This window comes from Cotesia typhae, unplaced genomic scaffold (assembly GCF_013202065.1).
Source record: "Cotesia typhae breed Kobodo isofemale line unplaced genomic scaffold, CoteBio_Ctyphae contig_4, whole genome shotgun sequence".
NCBI classification, from domain to species: domain Eukaryota; kingdom Metazoa; phylum Arthropoda; class Insecta; order Hymenoptera; family Braconidae; genus Cotesia; species Cotesia typhae.
The window spans coordinates 1,273,947-1,296,881 of NW_027423748.1; the positions used below are offsets into that span (position 1 = coordinate 1,273,947).

Consider the following 22,935-nt stretch of genomic DNA (forward strand, 5'->3'; position numbering starts at 1 on the left):
AGTATGATCAAACTTCCCGAAAAGCACCAGCCCAGACCAGACAGCCAATTAAACCCTGGGCAGTAGTAGCAGCTGACGTCATGGGACCGTTTCCGAGGTCAAAACGAGGTAACACATACGTCCTGGTAATCCAAGACTTATACACGAGATTTTCAGAGTTCCACCCACTGCGTAGGCATACAGGGAGTACCGTGTTGGAAACTTTCAGGAAGACATTTTCACTCCGAGGCTATCCACTCTTCCTAATAACAGATAATGGCAAGGAGTTCGTCAATGGACAAATACAAGACTACTTGAAAGAAAACGGAGTCCGTTTTTCACCATTAGCGATTCAACATCCTCAGGCAAACCCCGTTGAACGTCTCAACCGCACGCTGAAACCAATGATCAGGTCATATATTGAGAAGGACCAAACGGAGTGGGACCAACACTTAGGAAATTCCAACTGGCCTACAACAGTTCATATCATGCCTCTCTTCGATTGTCACCCTATTTTCTTGTTCATGGACAGGAACCGCGTTTAGCAGGCAAACCGACTGAACTAGAACTTGAAGATTTCTGCCAGGATAATCCCGATTGGGCCAAGAGGATCCAACGACTCGATGAACTACGTCACAAAATCGAGGCTAATATGAAGAAAGAAGCTGAGAAACAAAATAAAAGCCAAGATCAAGAAGTCCAGTTCCCGGACATCCATGTCGGCGACTTAGTATACTACCCGAACAGGAAACTTAGTAATAAGTCTCAAAATTACTCCGCAGGGTTAGGAGTTAGATATCTAGGACCAGCTATAGTTCATAAGTTAATTAGTCCTATAGTAGTTGAATTACGCAATGATGCCGGGAGACGTCTTGGTAACCACTATATCCCAGACCTAAAAATCCCGCGCCGGAGTAGACGTATAACTAGAGTAAGTCCGAATAATTAATGAGCCCAGAACTAATTCCAATTTGTTTCAGGTATGAAGAGGTCGAACGAGAGTAACCAGCAGGCAGATAGAGGTGGCCGCAGTCGCTCTCAAGGAGGGAAACCGACCAGGAGAGATGTCGCTCCTCACGCTGAAGGTGAAATGGGGCAAAAGGCTCGCTTGAGGAGGCTCATGAGGAGAGCTCACCTTGCAAAAATACTCAAGTCTGGCCAGGCGGACCCCGAGCTTGCTTGGAAATTGTGGAGGAAAGCCGCGACGGTCGAGGAGTTGAAGAAATGGGGAGACCGGAAAACTCTATTACCTCCAATGCCCCCAGAACTCGAAGATGCAGAGAAAGTTGAGTCAGGGCTAGTCGCCGACGTCCAACCCGAACGTCAGATTGCTACGTCTTCTCGAGAAGGACACCGCTCACCGATACTGCCGCCGAGAGTGAAATCATCTTCGCCAGTAACCAGACCGTCCTCAGCAGCTGGTCGAACACCTATGACTGAGCCGATACCGAGACTTTTCACTCCTTCTGACTATCCCTCTCCGAACCCGTACTTCTATATACCTATGTCCCCTGGTATGCCCCGTTTCCCAATGCAGACTACAGAGCCGCTACTACTCCTGAGACCTATTGTACCTGCACCTCTCACACCGAGGCCGATATGCCGATACTTCGTGCCAATTCTCAGCCCTGTCCCAACTAGAGGAGTCTGGAGACGTCTAGGACCTCCTGTAAACATCCCAACAACCCAAGAGATGCCGAAATCGACCCAAAACTTGGAGCCGACTCCTATCATCGAAGCAATCCAGTCGGCAGGACACCTAGACCAGGCAGAAGGGTTGGCGCCAGTTGTGTCTCAGATGTTTTCTCCAGGACCAGACAAGCCCGAGGCAACAGAACAAGACGTCATACTCGCTGTTGACGCTCGGGAGGCTAACAAGTCTCCAACTGAACTAGCCCAAGTACCAGCTGTGCCAGAAGGTTGGCAGGATGAAGCCGCTGCCTTACCAGGACCACTCCATTCCCAGAGAATGCTATCCCGGAACCGATGGTGGGCCAAAGGAGGGAAGCTGCGAGACGGGAAGATCTGCTAAGCCAGCTGAGACGTAGGAAGAAGAAGAAGAAGTCGAAGAAGAGTCGAGGACCACGCCAAATCCAGCCCGACGACTATGAATCAAGCACGAACCCACCGAGGGCACCTGATTCAGGCAACGAAGAAGTCCCTGTCTTTGACGATCGAGTACCAGAGGGACCTGAAGACGAGGACCTTCTGATACTCGACGACGACGAGGGATTCGATGAAGATGTACCTGATGACTAAATAAATAAATGCCTTCACCCCCAATTAAAGTTTTATTCTTGGCTTATCCCCTGAAGCAGCGAACATCTGGGACCACCACGCCCTGGCGAACGTCTGGCAAGGGGAATGTCACGGGGCTCCTTCATTACCCGTTGAAGGTCCTCACCCTATCCGCGGTTAGTTATCGACGGATCACGGAGCGCTGTGGTCTAGATGCTCGCGCAGTAAAAATAAAATTTACACAAGTTCCGGGGCCTAGATGATAAGTGTTCCGCGGGTGGGGATAATCCCACACGAGGGACGAGTGAAGTTGCCGAACAAAAAGCGACATTGTGAAGCCGGAGCCCGAGCAACCAACACGAAATTTTAGAAATACCAGGTAAATATTAATATTCCTCGGAGATTCCTGTGGAACCTTCAGAGCGATTATTTTTAACTTATAAAATTGATAATTACTGCTAGGCATTTAGCCAGCCTAATTATCCAATAAAACCGTTCTAACTATCCTGAATTTCCAGATAAAATATTGCTAAATATCCCGAGCTGCGACGCAGTGAACCCGAGTACCGAGAACACCGTGATTTTGGCGGACAAGGTTACTTCTATTAGAAGTCAACGAGAACAAAGAGAGCCGAACTCAAGTGAAGAAATTGTCAAAAATTCTCAGGTACAAAATAAAGTTTAACCTCGGGAAATTATTGCGTCGCTCCCGGAAACTCTAGGCACAGGCCAGGTTCCATCTTCCAATCACCCTACTTGATTAATTAATTAATTATTCGAATTTAATTAAAATATCTAAATTATAAATCAAGGTTAAAATTAGTTAAATCAAAATTTGAACAAATAGAAAATTCAATAAGTTGGAAGAATTTCAAAATTAAAAATAAAAGAGGTTAAATTTAGAATTAATATTATTATAAAATTGGTCAATTAAATTTAGATTTAAAATTTTCAAATCAGAAATTTTAATATCGACAATTTTGAGTTAACTGCGTTATTTATATAAGCGATATTCTGTCGATTAAATTATTACAAATTAGAAATTAAAATAAAACTAAAGGAAACTAAAATTAGAAAATTGTTCAAATTAGATCAAAATTGACCAATAAAATCAACAAGTAAAAATGAATTAAAATTTAAATTAAAATGGAAAATTAAAATTAATAATTAAAATTTATTTTGGAAAATTATCAAAAATTATAAAGTAAAAATTATCATAGACACAAATTCCTTAATTTAGAATATTAAAATTGTTAAATAGTAAACTAATTTATGAAACAAAATTACAGTAGAAAACTATCGACAAAAGAAAATTTGTTCAATAAACTTCGATAAATAAATTTGTCAAATTCCAGTACGATGATTTCAAAATTAATCAACATAAAATTTAGCCTTGGGAAATTTTTACCAAGTCGAAGACTAAGTCTCAAATCTTGACTGGAATTCAAAATAGACATAAGCCGATTATTCAGGCAGTTTGAATTCGAGTAAATTTTAGTTAATCTAACATTTTGGTTGAACAAAACGCTACTGTGATATTAATAACTAAGCAACCAGAATTTAAATAAAATTATTTATCGAAGTCAAGTTAGGAACCGGGAGATTTGATTCCCAGGAAGTTATGTTGTAAAAAGTATTTTGGATTTTTAAATAATTGTAAATTAGAGTCAAGTGTATATCAGATAAATTGTTTTATTGAGAATCGTGTGTGTGTGTGTGTGTGTGGAAAACATTTTACAGTATATACTCCTCGTTCACGAGCTGTCGAGGAGGTTAGTATTAGCAGGTTGTCGACTGGTGTCATGGTATCCTCCTCTGTCCTAGTCGACTTCAGGTTCCTTAGTCCCGTAGTGAGGGTCCTGTGGACAGCGAAAGGGCTAAGGACGGTATGAACCTTGGGCAGGGGTCCGGGCGACCACCCAGGGCATATCTAGAGTCTTAGAGCGTGAGGGTCCTGTGGACAGCGCGACTTAGTTAGAAACTGCGGTATAGACGCTTCATATGAGGGTACCGTCAGGAATAGGAACTATGATAGTAACTGCGATATAGACGCTCCATATGAGGGTATCGTAGGAATAGGAAATTTTAATAGAAACTGCGGTATAGACGCTCTATATGAGGGTATCGCAGGAGTAGGATACTATGATAGAAACTACGATATAGACGCTCCATATGAGGGTATCGTAGGAATAAGTAACTTTTGTAAGTATGAGTGTGCGTGTGAGAATTAAATAAGATTTAATTGTCGTCAATTTGCTAAAATAAATTTATAATTAATGCCAATTTTAATTGTTTTTATTTATGTCAAACTTTTATGATTTCTCTCGACCCTGTGATATCTCTCCCGCTTAGACCGGTTCTGGAAACCGTGATAAAAATTCCAGTGGCGCCCTAATTATTAAATTAAAACAAAGGGGTGACCAAAGGACGGTTCAACCCGTTACAACATAAAATATAACTATGAACGACACGAATAATTTATTTTGTGGAAAAATACAAACTTGGAAATTTTTGACGATTGCTTAGCTTGCGCGAGCTTCAATAGAGGGCGAAGATTTCTAGTGTGTACTATGGTTCGAAAATATGTCGAGTACCGTTTCGAAAATAAATTTAAATAAGCAATTCTTTCTCGGGAGAACTACTCGGCTGGAGAATATACGCCACGTAATTCGAGAAGATGACACCCGACTTAGAGTCCGGCTGAGACATAGGTAAGTGTCGTAAACCGACCTGATGAAAACGTTACTCCCCGTGACAAGGCCTTCAGCTGAGGTACGGTAGATGATCATAAGCCGCGTAGATGGGGGTGAGGAAGAAACTCTTTACTCTCTCTTGGGGTAGAGATTAGGGCCCTCAGGGCTAACGACTAGTCGTCCCGGGGAAGGGGGGTGGTTTACTGAAGAACTAGCTTGTGCTTGTAGGCCGCGTTTTTAATGTTAAACCGCCAATACCGTCGTATCTGTATGGAAAGAGTGTGTTGTTATATTAGTTCATATTGCTTACATTGCTTGTATTGCTTATTGATTTTGAACCGCGTTTTTGATTCTGAACCGCGAATATTGTTGTATGAGTGTAGAAGGGACGTATCTATTGTATGGTTTGTATTGTTTATGTTATTCACATTGTTTGTTAACATGAGCAGGCAAATAGAGACGTTTCATTTTCTTTGATATATTAATTAAAATAAAGTGTTTTGTTTATATTTTGTTATTTTGACCTGATCCCCGTTTAATTGCCTGGACTCCGGCGAACAAACTTTGAGCCAAGAATTAATTATTCACTTACTCGAAATCGTGGGCGTTACAACTTTACACTCAATATACTGTCGAATCACGGTTAATTCATGCTTCTGTCACGAAAAATGAAATACAAAGAAATTAGAAAAACGGTTGATCCTAAAAGCCATCCCCACAACTTCCCGCTTGTTCAATACTCACACATTCAAAATTTTACTTATTACATTCTTAAGCTTTTCGAACTCAAAAGTATAATTTTCCCATCATTTTGAGCTCACTGAGCTCAAAAGTCTGGTAAAAGATTAATAAAACATTATATTTTGAATTTTCAAACCACAATAACTTTTGAAAGGATAATATGATTTTCCCGCGGATGGCAGCAATCGACGCAAGTTTTTAAGCCTCCTAAAGAATTTTTAAGCTTAAATCAATCTGATTAGTATTTAAAATTGACCGGTATAGCCGTTCAAAATGAAATCGGTCAAGCCGTTCATAAGTTAGGGAAGGTTTAAACACACACACACACACACGCGCGCGCGCGCGCGTATATACATATGTATACACATATACATACATACATACATACATACATACATACATACATACATACATACATACATACATACATACATACATACATACATACATACATACATACATACATACATACATACATACATACATACATACATACATACATACATACATACATACATACATACATACATACATACATACATACATACATACATAAATCGAATGCGGAATGTCACATGTTGGTGATCACTGCCACTGTATTCCTCTGATACTGTCCAATCCTCGATCATGTTCGTGATTCTTGGAGTCGCCAACGTGATATCGAGGATAGATTCCCGGTATCGTGGTCTTCTTAAAGTAGTAGTATTTTCTATGTTCCGCACTATGAGGTCGAGTCTTGCGGCAAAGTCTGCTACTTTGTTGCCTTTAGTATCAGAGAATCCAGATTTTGCGTTGAAATAGCCAGCCACGATGACTTCCTCGTTGAACTTGCCGATCGCGTCCTCTATGTCTGCCATGTTTTGTCGGAACGTACGAATCCCTTCATTTGGTGAAAGGTAGACGCTCATGAAGTAGGTCATGGGGGGTTTAATCCAGACGAATTCTGATCCGCTTCCGCTGTTGTCGAAGGTGATGTTCTTAGTGTTAGCGATCCATATCGCTGCTGTGCCAGATTTATCAGCGAACCATGCTCTATCTTGGATGGTGTGATGTTGCTCGCAGATAAGGCAGATGTCTATTTTGTCTTCGAAGTAACGTTGGCGCAGTAGATTTTGCGCCAAAGCACACTTGTTCAGGTTTTCTTGTAATAAGCTCATCATTTCTACTTTCTCGTGACTTTTGCAAGTGCAGTGCGAAATGGCTTTCATGTCCCGGAGCCAGCAATATGACATAAGCCATTTTGAGCGTCTTTTTCCGATGTACAAAGGAAGCATTTTGGCTTCTTCTTGCAGTCTGCAGATATTTGGTTTTCTCTGCCACATTCATAACAGCACTTGCTTCTGTCTGGTCCCGTACAGTTTTTTGTTTTGTACTTCAAACGAAGGCATTTAAAGCATCGGGTTACTTACGCGACTGAGCGTATGCTACAGTTATCCCATCCGATCTTTATACGGGCCTTGTCAAGGATCTTGGTCGCGCTAGCCTCGTCTATCTTACAGAAAGCTGCCCGATTGCCTCATGGTCTTGGTTTTGATAAGTCCACACGGTTGATCTCCAGGCTGTCGGTAAAGTCAAGTTTGAATGCTTTACGGACGTCGTTCTTGGTAGAGATTTCATCCAAATCAAGAATCTCGATTGATGGTTTTAGTGTGAGCGTTCTGACTGTACCGATGTTAGCGGTTGCTGGGAGCAAAAGGTCCTCCACTTTTTGGAGGAACTTTCATTGGCTGTCCATTTTTTTCGATCTGGGCTGTTTTGTACTCCCTGTGGCATTCTTAGATAGCGGAGCCATTGTGTCCACTCCGCTGTCCGAATAACGGTCGCTTGATAACGACTAGTTCAGGCCCGTTTGCACGGCTTCCCTCGCTGGTACTGGGGTATCCATCCCCTGTACTTTAAATGACGTTTGAAATTGTTGAAACATTTCCATATCTTCTTTTGCTAGGTTTTAGTCCACCTCGAGTACTTTATTTCCTCGATACTTGACGTATCTGGCGCGCAGACAGGTCTGGCATTTCCTTATTCGCCACTTGGGGAGGCGCCCGATGCGGGATAATTATATTAATTATTATTATTATTATGACAAATTATTTCATAATCAATTAAATTTCAATGTTACTCAACGTTGAGAACATTCTAAATTGCAGTGGATGAAAACCACTGTGCCCGGGCTTGCGCGCGCCACCACCTCAGTTTCCATAGTTTTTTTACCGACCGTGTAACAAAACGTAAACAGATAATTTTTTTTTTATTTCATTAATTTTTTACGCGAATATAATAAACTGCAGGGGGTTTATTTTTATTAATTCGGATTCAGAACTTTTTGCTCTTTAATTCAGTTATAATATTAATAGGGCTTTTCATTAATATAAATAAGATATTTGAAGAAAATATACCGTGTCTCAACGATCCGAGTGTTATTTTTTTATTTATTTAAAAACCCGGGGGAGTTCAGCTTTCTAATTATTATTTTCGTAATCTACGAATTTTTTTGCTTAAAATGGAACAATAAAATTCAACTAGCAAATTATTTCCCACCACGGTTAAGAGTAAAGTCAGTGGACTATCACTTTATTAATTCACTAGATGTTAGGTATATGCGGATGGAATATAAATTTATTCAAATTTTTACCTGGATAACTAAACGTGGATTGTTCTGGAGTTGACAAAATGGTAAAAAATTGAAATAAGAGGACAAATATGAATTGGAATCAAAAGTTTTAGTATCTCGAACTGACAGTATTGAACCCCCAGATACTTCAAGAGCATAGTCAGTATATCGAATATCTCCAAAATGTGTCATGTTAAGACCTTTTTTGACTTTATTTTCAATATCTGTTGATTGAGAAACACAAATTTGTGTATCTGAAACGATTAAAAAAATTATGGAGATAATTGGAGTATCAAAAGTTATAATGTGTCACCCATGGCTGCTCATTGTAGTACAGCTATATTTATCGATTAAACCGGTACATAAATAAAGAGGCCATTCGGCTGCCAAATTGGAAGTAGATTTCTCGATTAAAAAAAATGATGTGGTGTCATGGGGCAGTCGATAAGAACGATGTTCCTTCGAATAATATCCTCCGCGTGCTTAGACAAGAAATTCAAATATGACCAGTACTTGAACAGACTTTCTGAAATTTTCTAATACAAAATTCCTATATTTTGCAACACTATGAATTTACCCTGTATCGATAAGTCGGCAGATATCGATAATTATTCGACGCAGCACTGGCACGCCTCGATCTTCAGGACCCTTAATAGTAATTAATTTAGGTAAGTTGATGGGAGCCGGTGAGTGCATCAATCAGAAGAGATTGAATAGTCGACACGATCAGTCGCAATAGAATAAAAAAAAAATAAAACCATAGTAAATATCTATTTGCGCGATTCACTTGGAACGCAGCGATAAAACTTGACAATATCTAATTTTGCAATTTTACATCACTTCTAATGCGTACTGTGCTTCTACGGTTAACAAAATTCATCACTGGATTCGGATCCCCAGAGAAGTTCAACAAAATGACCTGGAGCTCGAGTAAAGTTTCCAGTTAGGGCAAAGGACATGGGAGAAATTCATCGAGCAGTTTCACCAGGTACCAAAATTACTCCGTGGGCAGAAAGTAGACCGCGGTTTGCACTCGGTTCATTTCACCTCTTCTAAATTATTTATGTAAAATTTATTTGATTAATTTATTAGTAATCATTAACATTCGTTAATTTCAACTGAGTGATTTTCATAGGGGATTATACCGCAGAGTCATTCATTTGACCTTGAGGTATAAATTATTCAATCATTGTAGTGAGAAATTTTTATCAATTAAAATTAATCAATTTAATTTATTTGACATCTGAATTTGTTTTATTGATTGTTATAATTTGTACAATCAATCAATTCGGTTAAGCAAATGATTAATTTTTATGCTTGTCAAGCGTCGGTAGATATTTTAAGTCGAAGATAACCCGAGTACCCAATGTCAAAATAACCAAACTAGCGATTGTTCTAGCATCTCAATTTGAGTATGTCAACTACTGTTGATTTTTTTGAATGATTACCCGGGAAAAAATGAATTTGCCTAATCATATATATTTATATATGATCATATGTTGAATGTATAGAATTATATATGATTATATATAAAATATATGGGGTATTCCATGCCAAATCGACCACTTTTGAACCTTACCCCTTTAGACTTCGTTGAAAATTTATTATCTTTTTCTAATCGATGAAAGACGTTTTTCAGAATTTTCCAAATTTTTTTTATCCAATCAAAAAAAAGTTATGAATCTTTCAAAAAAATGGCTCTTTTATTTTTAAATAGCCATAACTTTCTCAAAAATTGACCTTTCGGAACGTTTTTTTTTTTTTTCAAAGTTTTTGTTTTTAATTGAATTTTTCGAAAAAATAAATAAAAAAAAATTAACATGATCGCATCTATGAAATTATCGCGTTTTTTGTATAAAATCGTTATTTTTTCGAAGTTCGTCGTTCTAAATTTTTTTTTTTTTTTAAAAACTTCAATCAATTCTACAATTATCCCTGTGTATCCCAGAGTGGGCCGATTTTTTTTCTATTTTTTTTATTTAGATGAAATAAAAATTTTCTACATTTTAAAAATGCAGAAATTTTTTTTTTCACAAATATTATTTATGTAACATAATTAATGTAATTACATGATTTTAACGTATTATATTTTCCATATATTGTCCGAATTTACCATTATAATGACTAGGATTAATGATTGATGCAGTTAATATTTAATGACTCAAAAATAATGCAACAAATAATTTGTTAATTTCTTCTTTGGCGTTTAAATATTTAACAAATTCTGTGTTCATTCGAGTTAGACAAGTTTTCAGCGCACAAACACCAATTTTTGTCGGAAATTACACAGTGTAATTGTTGAGTTCCTACAATTGGTTTTGTTTTCAAAAATCGTACATTTAAATCATCAACTGCTGTACTATAAACCTCTTCTGGTGAAGAGTTGACGATAATATTTGGCAAGTTGTTCGAATCAGAAGTCCATTCAAAAAGTCCTACAGGTGTCGTTATTTGTTTATCAACCGCGAGTTGGAAACTTGCTCTTGCTTGAACTTGCTCGTGCACCCAAATAACATTTAGACGATGAAGTTTCAGATATAATGATGCTTAAGCAATCGCTTTAGTGTTTTATGGGCTTATCTGTATTTTTGGTAAGAGAATAAACATTTGCACCTAAAATAAAAGTAATTTAGTTAAATAAAAATTCACGCATTCATAATTAATAATAAATTTGATAATTACCAAGCATCATCAACTTAACGTTTTGATGGATTGTATATACACAGATGGTGTGTGTTCCACTTGCTCCTGCCAACACACAATGTTTCGGTCGCAAAGAAGCGAATTTCAAAAATCCGATTTTCTCTGCAGCGTTTAATTCCCGAAAAGATTGGTATAATTCTTTCAAGTTAGGCAAAATAAGTCTTTTTTGGACGTGTACTCGATTACCATCATCACTTCGAACTAAAACAAAGTCTTTCATACCGGGCATCGGAGCACTATACTCATCATCTTTATAAAAGTTTCAACTTTTACTTTCACTTCATCGGTCATTATCCTTCCTATAAATAAAATATCAAGAAATGAAGTCTTAAGTTATATACTAGAAATTAATTAAACCATAAATTTTATATTGTTTATACCTAATTTCGATTCAGGTGTTGAAAGTAGACTTTTTCCTTCAACCAACATTTTTTCTACTCGTGACAAGTGTCTTGATGTATTCATAGTATCGCAAATACGCCTTTCACTCCATCTTTCAGGTAATAATGTTAAGATTTGTATTTTTAAAGATTTTTTCGTTTCTTTATCATTAAATTTGTCATGCAGCATTTTAATTAAAGAGCGAAAATTTTCACCATCATCATCGATTGGTTCTCCATCGATAGAAGAGAGTCAAAACTTTTTTAAGTTGTCAGATATTTAATTTATTTTGTTGTTCAGAAAATAATAATCATTTAATTTTTTTAATGCAATTGCCCTGACGGATCTAAAGTGCGGTAGAGTACGGTAATGTACGGTAAAATAATAGTACGGTAAGATACCGTGATGGTACGGTAAGATACCGTGATTGTACGGTAAGATACCGTGATTGTACGGTAAAATACCGTAATTGTTAGTAAAAAAGTACTGTTTTTGTACGCTAAAGTACTATAATTGTACGGTAATATACCGTAATGGTACGGTAACTTATCGCTATAATAGGGTATATTTGAATGTAGGTTATCATTGGAATACGGTAGTAATACTTTTCAATACGTTTTTCTTTGTCTTAATATTTTTTTTTAATCAGGGGTACGCGCGCTTGCGCGCGTGACGTATACTAATACGGTATAAATACCGTAAACTGTACTGTGTATCTTCACTTTTGATGAGCGACGTTTACTATATACTCATAACCTTAAAATTATAGACAGAGTATAAACGTAAACAAACGTGTGGTAGTCAAAAAAATTAATTGAAGTGAAATACTTGTGAATATAATATTAATGTATGTTAAATGATGGCATTTTTAGAAATTCGTAATTCCTACGTTTTGTCATCAAAAGCTACATTTGCGAAGGTAATTATTAAATAATTGTATTGAATTTCGCATTTTTTGCTCTTTCATCTTGTGTCAGTACTACATTTCTTATCAAAGTAAAGTTGTATACATTTTTATATTTTTCACTATTCAGATAAATACACGGCTAAATGAAATCAATATTAAAATTTAGTTATAATATCATTTATTGTGAAGATTAGTAAATTTCTCAATTGTAAATTAATTTTATCTCATGACAGCCACTCCAATCCACTTAATGTTGAGGTCATTTTTTTTCGAAAATGATTTATCACAATATTTTTAGCAAAAACATATTTTTTTAGGGATTTTTTCAGAATTAACAATAAAAATTAATGCACTCTCACTAAAAAGTGTACCAAAAAACTTGAAACACTATTCACATTGGACCATGGTCCTAAGCTTAGGAGTTTATCTGAATCTACATCATTTTATGTTGGGTTTTCTACCATTTATTGTATTATTATTATTATATTATTCAACCATTTTACCATTGAACCATATTAGGTCTTCTACCATTCTTTGTGAATTTAACAAAAATCACCAAAAAGGGCACAAGCTTGGGCTGAAAATATTTGGGGTAATATTTTTCGATAAAAAAATAATTTCAATATAAAATTAAATGAAACTGTTTGGTATGACTGTAATTTTCTAGAATTCATTGGAAATTAAAATTTATTCTTCAGGCTTGTTAAGACTAAAAACTATCAGATTTTATAAGAATTCTTTTGTTTTTCTTGTATTAATTAAATTCAATAACTTCTTATGCTATAGATTCGTAAACTCTCAGCGTCTCATCGGTTTTCGACAATGTTTGGCAGTTTTTCTTACGATGATCTCATGACTACTCAAAGTATAGAAAAGCGGTATGTAAAACGACCATTAACAATTTAACTTTTGATTGAAATATAGTAATAATCGATATAATCCCTTAGGAAACCACCAAGGAAACTCCGATCTGATTCTGATTATTGTGATGCAGATACTGTCGTTGCTAATGATAATGATCATTGCGATGACAGTGATAATAACACTAATGCAGATACGGCGGATGATGATAATGATGACGATTCAGAAACGGCGGATGATAATGATGATGCTGATACAGATACTGCGGATAATGATAATGCAGATACTACGGATGATAATAATGTAGATACTGCGGATGATGATGATGATGATCATGATCATGATGATGATGATCATGACGATGATGATGATCATGATCATGATGATGATGAAGATGATGATAGCAGTAAGAATGTTAACGATATTGTCATTGGCAATATCAAGTATCACATCATTGAGAAGAAAAAAAGCGACAGGAGTAATACAAAATATAGGATAAACTCCGAATTAAATCCATTTGCGAATGATTTCCCTAGCAATAATAATGTCAGCGATGGTAATAGTGAAGCTTCAACCACAGATACGGACCACGATGATAGAACTATTTTTAATATTACTGATTACAATGCCAATAATGATAATCAGAAGACTACTGCTGTAGCTACTAGGTTCGATAGCTCCGATGACAACGATAATGATGGTGGTGATGATGATGATGCTGATGCAGATACTACGGATGATGATGATGATGATGATGATGATGATGATGCTGCTGATGCAGATACTATGGATGATGATGATGACGATAATGATTACGATGATGATGATGATGATGATGATGATGAAGATGATGATGATGATCATATGTCATTACGATTTATGAAAGCTTCGAAATTTCTATTTCAGTTACCAATCAGATACAAGCCTAATATAAATCATAGTGATTATTTAATCGCAATTTTGGCAATTTCGACTAAATTCAATCTTTTATATGAAGCTACATTAAACATATTGAAGTGGATCAAAGTCACGAATAAAGGAAACAAATTACCAACAACAAAAAAAATGTTATGGAAGCTCCTCGATAGAAACGATAAGATAGTGATAAGGCATTTATACTGTCCAAATTGTAAAGGTCCACTTGGAACAGGGAAAAAAATAGTACGCGAATGCCCCTGTAAAACTAATGGTCCGAATAATAAAGATAACAAGCCAAGTTACTGTTTGCAAATAAATTTAATAGCTCAGTTGAATGAAATATTTAAAGTTCCGAATATTTATCGATTATTGCAATATCGATTTTGGAGGGCTAAAGAGAATGTTAACGCTATTGAAGATATTTACGATGGAGAATCGTATCGACAGCTGTGTTTGCCAGGAAAATTTTTGAGTAACCCTGATAATTTTTCATTCTCATTAAATACGGACGGATGCCAAGTATCAAAATCGTCAAAAGCCAGTGCTTGGCCTGTATATCTACAAATAAATGAACTACCACCTCATCTACGGAAAAAGTATACGCTTCTGGTTGGAATATACGTGGACATTGATCAACCAGTTATGAATAACTTTCTTCACCCAATCATAACAGATCTTGATAAACTTTACAAAAGTAGTTTTACGTGGAAAATGTCCGTTAATTGTACTAAAACATCTAAATTCATCGTAACAACTTGCTGTTTTGATTCCCCAGCACGTGTGAAAGTATTACGAACTATGCAATTTAATGCGTACTTTGGTTGCTCTTTTTGTTACGCCGAAGGCATGCACAGATCATCAAAGCATATTTATCCCGTTAGTCACAGTTTTGGACCCCTCAGGACGGATGAGGAACTTAGAAGGGACATGGAAACAGCATACACAACTCAATCAGTAATCAAAGGTGTAAAAGGAATATCTTCACTGACCAAATTACCAGAATTCAACCTACAATCGGGTGTAGTTGTTGACTCTATGCATGCCCTTTATCTCGGAGCGGTCAAGCAATACACAACACTATTGATCACCAATACAAACGAACCATATTATATTGGCTCTAAAAACGTTATGGCAAGAATTGATGAACGGCTCTTGTCAATACGACCACCAACACGACGCTCTCGTACACCTCGATCAATCACAAAATAGTTAGTTTGGAAGGCTTCAGAGTGGAGGAATTGGCTTGAGTACGCACCAGCATGTTTGGAAGGTATTTTGAAACCAAAATATGTTAATCATTTCGCTATACTTTCTCAAGCCTATCACTATCTTAATAGCGACTCTTTGACCATTGATGATTTAATGACTGCCCGAAATCTTCTCACAAAATTCGTGAAGCTTTTTGAAAATTATTTTGGAATCGTTAATATGAGCTCAAATATTCACTTGCTTACCTACTTAGCAGATACTGTCAAAAACTGGGGACCAATGTGGTGTAATAATGCTTTTAATTATGAAACCTGGAATAAGAAGATTGTAGTAGATAAAGTGACCAGTCGACATGGAAGAGAACAACAAATCGCTACCAGATTTTTAATGAACAAATTTATTGAAAATGAAACATATAAAGAAGGCAAATCCCCAGAGACAAGAAAATGTGTGCAAAAATTGTTGAAATGTATTGATGTAGGAGATTTTAATACAAGTGAAGAGATTAAATTGACCAAAGTTAAAGACACACCACTAACTGACTGTGAAAAAGCGATTCTAATGAAAGCTGGTTATGGAGGATTTAATAATGTATTAAGTTTCGATAAAATTAAAATTGCTGGTATACATTACTGTTCTAAAACTAACAAAGATTTCAAATACTGTAACTCTATTGTGTACTGCAAGGGTTATGGTTACGGTGAAATTATTAGAATCGTGAGCTTTCAATTTGATAATCTTATTATACGCGGTATCTTTCTTCATTGCTATAAAATATTGCGAAATTCATTTGGTACCAGCTTCATCAAACAAGTAAATGACAATAAAAGAGTCATTTTTGTAAAACTAATTAATAAATTTATACCAGCTATAAAAATTTCAAGTACAAATGCAACTTTTGTGTTCAAATTAGCAAATTGTTGGGAGACCGACTGATTGCATTAATTATTATTGTGATTATTATTATTATTATTATTATTATTATTATTATTTTGTTATTAAATGCTCAGGGGGGTTATCCCCGGAGTCCAATTCTCCGAGGGCCCAGCCTGAGCTCCATCCGTTACTGTTGAACCACTCCGCACAACAAGGCGGTTAGTGATCACAGCAGGCCAAAGTTATTTCCCTTAAGAGACGAAGAGAACCAAGTATAACAGCCTTCTGCATCCTAACTGCCAAGAACTCAGCTTTTGATGAGCAAGCTGGAACTTTGGCAAGTGAGGATACAAAAGACTGTTTCATCCCTCCAAGGACGCCAACAATCAGGACGACAAGCTTGACACGGTAACCTGGGTAAAGTTTGCTAATTTCAAACAGGAGATCCTGATATATTTGTCTTTTGTGCTTTTCTTTGGCTGAGATGTTGTATTCAGCCGGGCATTTGAGTAGATATAAAATCAACTCATGAGGAGTTGAGTCAAATGCCTTGCGATAGTCAATCCAAGCCATTGACAGGTTGCGTTGATAGTAGATCGCATCTTGTAAGACGCATCGATTCACTATCAGCTTCTCCTTGCAACCTGACAGGCCTCTTTTACTGCCACGTTGTTCATATATCTGTTGCCATACAGGCTCTATCTGCTGCAAGATACGGTTATTTAAAATTTTTGTAAAAATTTTATAAACCGCATTCAAGTAGGTGATAGGCCTGAAATTCTTAGGGTCAGACAAGTCACCTTTTTTAGGTATCAGTACGGTTCGCCCTTCTACAAGCCAGTCCGGAATCGAATCGTCAGCTCTAATGTATGATGTAAATATGCGGGCCAGATGGAGGTGGGTAGAACTAAACTTCTTCCACCAGAAGACATTAATGCTATCTGGTCCCTGGACAGCCCAATTTTTGCTGCCATTTAGAGCTGAACGAACTTCATCCACACTGACTGCAGGGCTCTCTTCATCAGCATTCTGTCGACGGTGTTCCCGACAGAATACTTTGCAGTCGTGCAGAGCTGGAGTGTTGGCGTTCACGTTTGGTTGATCTTCATACAACTCAGTCCAAAAAGCTTCCACCCGCTCAGGTGTTGGATAATTCCCGGTAACATCAGTCTTTGGTATCAGGAAGCGTGAGGGGCTGGATCGAAACAGTGCGTTGTCGACCAACCGCTTCAGCTTTTTCTCTAATGACTTTTTAGCAGCCACTAGAGCCCGCAATTTATTAAGAGACTCTTCCTTGATGACAAGAAGAGTACTCTTGTTCAGTGTGTGATGACGCCACCGAAGTTCAGCAGCAATGCGCCGAATTCGGGGCGTGTATGTTCTTTGAGTTGTGTCGAACTCAATCACACACTGAATGTGGGAGACCTGTTTCCGGAATATGTCAATTTTCAAGCCAAGTTGTGAGATGCGCTGTTTCATTATTATTATTATTATTATTATTATTATTAGTATTTTTATTATTATTAGTAGATTTAATAAAAAATCTAACTATTGCAGCCCCGTCCTCATGGCACAACTTTTAAAAAATTTCGCCATTTTTTGACTCAGTTTGTCGAGCTGAGTCAGAAAATATAGTTCGTTCAAAACTTTATATATGTGTATGTATTTATATATATATGTATATATTTATATGTATATATGTATATATATATATATATATATATATATATATATATATATATATATATATATATATATATATATATATTAGGGTGGGTCAAAAAAATCGAATAATTTATTTTTGACTTTATACTCTGAAAAATAGGTTCGTAGACACCTAAAAAGAATTCTCTCCAAGTATAAGCTCTTAATTATAACGGGAAGGTCCTCCGCTTTGCGGGTTTCTATTTTTTTCGAATAATCAGATAAAAAAATTTATATCTCGCTTCCAACTGCTTGGAAAAATATTCCGTGGCATAGATTTTGTGAGAAATTGAATGCTTTACAAAAAAGGTCTCTTATGACTTTTTCAAAAACTCAACCGATTAAAAGATATTCATAGTTGAAGTTTGGCTATTTTAAGGAAAATATTCGTTTTTATTATGAATTTTATAAGTCGATGAAAAAAAAATTATTTCGGATTGCGGAACTCATGATTTTGTAGGAAATTTACTGCTCTACAAAAATGGTCTCTTATGATTTTTTGATTAAGTGAAGCCGTTACGAGATATTCATCGTCAAACATTAACGAATATCAATATTTCCAGTTTTTGATCAATAATTCGATAAATTTTAATTTAAACTATGAGTTTCAGGAATTTGAGTAACATAAATTTGAGTTTCGATCGATAAAGAAATGTTATAAACAATTTTTTTAATATTGTTTTCAGTCTTGAGCTTGTTTGATTGCATTAAAACAAGAAATTAGAGCATTTTTTTCGACATATAGCCAATGATTAGTTTAATTTGAAGTGAATGACATATTTCTTTGTCAAATTTAATATGAAAAGTATTGAATCAAGTGAGAAACAACCAGTATTTAACTTTTTTATAGATAAATTTTTTATTGAATTATCAATTGCAATATAATTGTCTATATTTTTAACATAACAGTACGCTATTACTATAAATAATTTCTTTTATTACAATTTGGGAATGTTTTTGATGTTCTTTGACAACTTGCAATAAGTACTGGAATTGTTCTTCATTTTTGTCAAGCATTGATTATATTCACTGACTAATGCAACAGCTCGCTCTGCTGAATCATTGACAACTTTTAGTTGTTGAAAGTATTCTTTATTTTCGAGATAACTCTCATTAGTAGGCCATAATTCAACATCGACATCAAGAAAGTCATACGGTAGATCGAAGATTTTGAAAAGATTTAATGACTTTTTAGACACAAAGTCACTCAGAGTTCTCTGCGCCAATGAATTCAAATCTTTTTAGCAATTACAAATCTTTTAGCTTTAGAATCTGTACCTTCACGAGTATTAACAGCTTCAACAATACTTTTTTTACTTCTAATGGAACGCCATCGTCAAACAGTGATAAAATGGCAAGTTCATCGCTCAAATACCATAAGTGCGAAATCATTTTTTCACACGTAGCTGAAGAAATCAAAGGATTGATATGTTTGTACTTCAATAAATTTTTCATAAACTGCAAGTCATGATAAGCAGCAGTTGTTGCAGAAGTTGATGAAAACCAAGCTTTTAAATACAATGTGACTATAAAAATACAGAAATGACGAAGACCATGCAATTCTTTCTGAGAGAGTTTGAATTCATCTCTGAATAGATACATTTTCAAACTATAAATGGCCTTAGCCATCCATCTAGCATGATGAACAGCACCAGGACGTTTGAAAGAAATCTTTTCTTGAGGCATTTCTCCAAGGAAAATCAATGATAATTCCAATAATTCTTTATCTAACTTATTATAACATTTCTTTATCGATCGAAACTCAAATTTATGTAAATTTTCCTGAAACTCATAGTTTAAATTAAAATTTATCGAATTATTGATCAAAAACTGGAAATATTGATATTCGTTAATGTTTGACGATGAATATCTCGTAACGGCTTCACTTAATCAAAAATCATAAGAGACCATTTTTGTAGAGCAGTAAATTTCCTACAAAATCATGAGTTCCGCAATCCGAAATAATTTTTTTCATCGACTTATAAAATTCATAATAAAAACGAATATTTTCCTTAAAATAGCCAAACTTCAACTATGAATATCTTTTAATCGGTTGAGTTTTTGAAAAAGTCATAAGAGACCTTTTTGTAAAGCATTCAATTTCTCACAAAATCTATGCCACGGAATATTTTTCCAAGCAGTTGGAAGCGAGATATAAATTTTTTTATCTGATTATTCGAAAAAAATAGAAACCCGCAAAGCGGAGGACCTTCCGTTATAATTAAGAGCTTATACTTGGAGAGAATTCTTTTTAGGTGTCTACGAACCTATTTTTCAGAGTATAAAATCAAAAATAAATTATTCGATTTTTTTGACCCACCTAATATATATATATATATATATATATATATATATATATATATATATATATATATATATATATATATATATATATATATATATATATATATATTTGTTAACCAATGATATTTTTGAGACTTACTTGACTAATTATGACCTATGATAGCAAAATCAAGTGAAAATTTTACCATTAAAACTAATGCAGTTGTTACATTTCTAATGAAATCATTTGGACTGCCAAATGGCCTTTTTCATTATTGTTATTATAATACTCAATATTAAATAAGAGATTTTTATTTATTGTTAACTTATTTTCAAATGTTTATCTTAAAATGTGTAAGATCCTAAAATTAAGATATTTTTATAAGCGAACTTAATATCAATATTTAAACTTCATCATAACTAAACGTAAGATTATGCAATTGTCGTGGCAATAAGCTTAAAAGTTCGTTCTAAATTAAGATAAAGCTTTTGAAAATACGTCTATGAAAATGTATCTCGAGTATCACCTATTTTAACATGGTCTCTACCTTAGAAGTATTTTGACGAGTTTTTGTGCAATGATCTAAATAAAAAAAAAGGGGGGGGGGAAATAATCACTTTTTTTTTAGTCTAATCTGTGTCAAAAAAAAGTTAATATAATTTTCAACAACATAATATATAGCTTTTTTACCTACTTTAAAAAAATAAAGATTCGTAGTAATTTTGTTATTTTATTATAACACGTCTATCTATTTTTTTGTATACCTGTAGAAGTGATTAAAAGTTATATAAAAAATTTTAAATAAGTTATTTTCAATATCCAAGAATATTTCAAAATTACTACTTTACTATAAAAAAATTTTTTTCTGTTTTCTGCTAAGTATTTACAATAATTATCAATTATTAGATATTTAAAGTTCATTTAAAAAATAAATTTTTTTCTTTGAAAATTTTGAATTCGTAATTAAAAGTATAGTTTGTTAGATAGTTACTTTACCGGAAAGATTTTGAATTTAAATAAAAACCTCTGAAATTTTAATTTCACTTTATGAAAAAATATAAATTTATATTTTCAAGTCTGAAATTTTAAATTTTCGCGCTAAAAAATTATCTCGACAGACATCAGCCATGTTTATTTCACTGAAGACGCTTGCGCAGCTCATTTCATATCACTGTCTCGGCGACGCTGTAGTCACGCAATATTTCATTTATCCATCGTTAGCCTCTACTGTTTGTAAATTATATCCTTAAAAAAGCGAACCTATATTGCTAAATATTTTCAAGTGATTCTTTGCAAATTGTCTGAATTTTTTACTTTCACCTTCAAGGAGGTACGTATTCTATATTTGTTTGATTTGAAAAGTTAATGTATCTGCGAATGAATTGATATGATAATTGAAAGCTAGGTTAAGTGATTTCTTTTGTATGGTGATAAAATATGATACTGAAATCAACAAGTAAGTATTTGGGTTTTAATAACAATTCAATTATTCTGAATAAAATTTCTCAGGTAAAAGTTTATCAAGAAATTATACAAGTGCGAATTTTCAAAAAAAATGTTTTCATTTTAATTTCTGTATTATAAAAATAAAAAAAATAGCCGAATATTAGTTAATTTCAGTATCATGACAAAATGCTTTTATAATTGTTAGTTAAATAAAAAAAATAAATGAATGGTCACTGTATATCTTCAAATTAATATTGATTATTTTTTCACAGAGTAAAAATGGCTATTCGTAAGTTTTTCTTGATTAATCGAGAAAATTGCGATAGAGACGAAATTTTACCCAGAAAGGAAATATACATAGAAAATGAAGAAGATGGTAAACTTGTTTATAGCCCGATTGCAGCCGCTGGAACTTATAATGACGAAGAGAAATTCGTTATTTTTAATAAAAAAAAGTCCATTTACATAAAAATTCTCGCAAATGATGGTAATATAAAATACATTTATTCATACAATGACACTGATTTCAACAGACAAATGACAATTTTTTAACCTTTATACCAAATTGTTATAACGGAAAACATTTTTAAAAATTCTTTCTTATAATTTGTACCAATCGTTAGATGTAGAATTTTTTTTTTGAGATGTACTTAATAGTTCATAATATTTGAATTGTTTTAAAAATTCAAGAAAATGTCAGATGTGTATGAACTTCAGTGTTATATTTTGAATATTTTTTACACTGTCCATTGTTTTTTTTTAATAAATATTCAATCGTGTTTATTTATGTAATGATTTCTTTGAAGATTCAGCTGAAAAATTAATGACTGAAAATTCAAAACAATTGAAGAGAGTATTAAAGAAAAAACAAATGTCTCTCACACCTGATCCAAAATCTAATCAGAAAAGAAAAGCTGATTCTCGTAAGGTTGAAATTATCGAGACTAAAAAACTTAAAGTAAGTTCAGTTATTAATTGATTCATCCTAAATCATTCTTCATCTTTCGATTTTTTTTTTTCATTATTCAGAAAAAAATGTCTGATGCCAGCAAAGATGTGATTAACTCTAGTGATGGAATGTATTGTTCTCAAAGAAAGGTAATTAATTTTAAAAAATGTATAAAAGTTTAGAAGTATAAAAGTATAGAAGCTATTACAAAAATTGTTTTTAGCAATAATACTTGAATGAACCTTATAAAAACTAATTCTTTTCTTTTAATATGAGTATGTATTTAGTTTCCACCACAATTATATCCAATCCACTAATTTGAATTTTGTTCAAATGCCTCTTTAATGTAGTATGAATGAATATAATAATAGCTGAAAGCTTTTTGTGATTAGCTGCATAAGTTCATGGTCGGTTAGCACGAACCACAACTTTTTC

General features: G+C 34.5%; 1 protein-coding gene across 1 annotated transcript; it reads left to right on the plus strand.

The window, feature by feature from the left end:
* The first annotated feature begins 21,345 nt into the window (after window positions 1-21,345).
* Window positions 21,346-22,720, plus strand: LOC141526935 (uncharacterized). The gene is made up of 4 exons (XM_074242093.1): window positions 21,346-21,435; window positions 21,824-22,038; window positions 22,358-22,509; window positions 22,581-22,720. The coding sequence occupies exons 2-4, from the start codon at window positions 21,831-21,833 to the stop codon at window positions 22,680-22,682; spliced, it is 462 nt and encodes a 153-aa protein (XP_074098194.1). The 5' UTR covers window positions 21,346-21,435; window positions 21,824-21,830; the 3' UTR covers window positions 22,683-22,720.
* Window positions 22,721-22,935: the final 215 nt, after the last annotated feature.

Bases quoted from the DNA above. Each gene is read 5' to 3' on its own strand.
- LOC141526935 (XM_074242093.1), top strand. From the start codon at position 21,831: ATGGCTATTCGTAAGTTTTTCTTGATTAATCGAGAAAATTGCGATAGA. The intron at 22,039-22,357 runs GTAATATAAAAT...ATTTCTTTGAAG, and splicing joins AAAAATTCTCGCAAATGATG to ATTCAGCTGAAAAATTAATG. The intron at 22,510-22,580 runs GTAAGTTCAGTT...TTCATTATTCAG, and splicing joins TCGAGACTAAAAAACTTAAA to AAAAAAATGTCTGATGCCAG.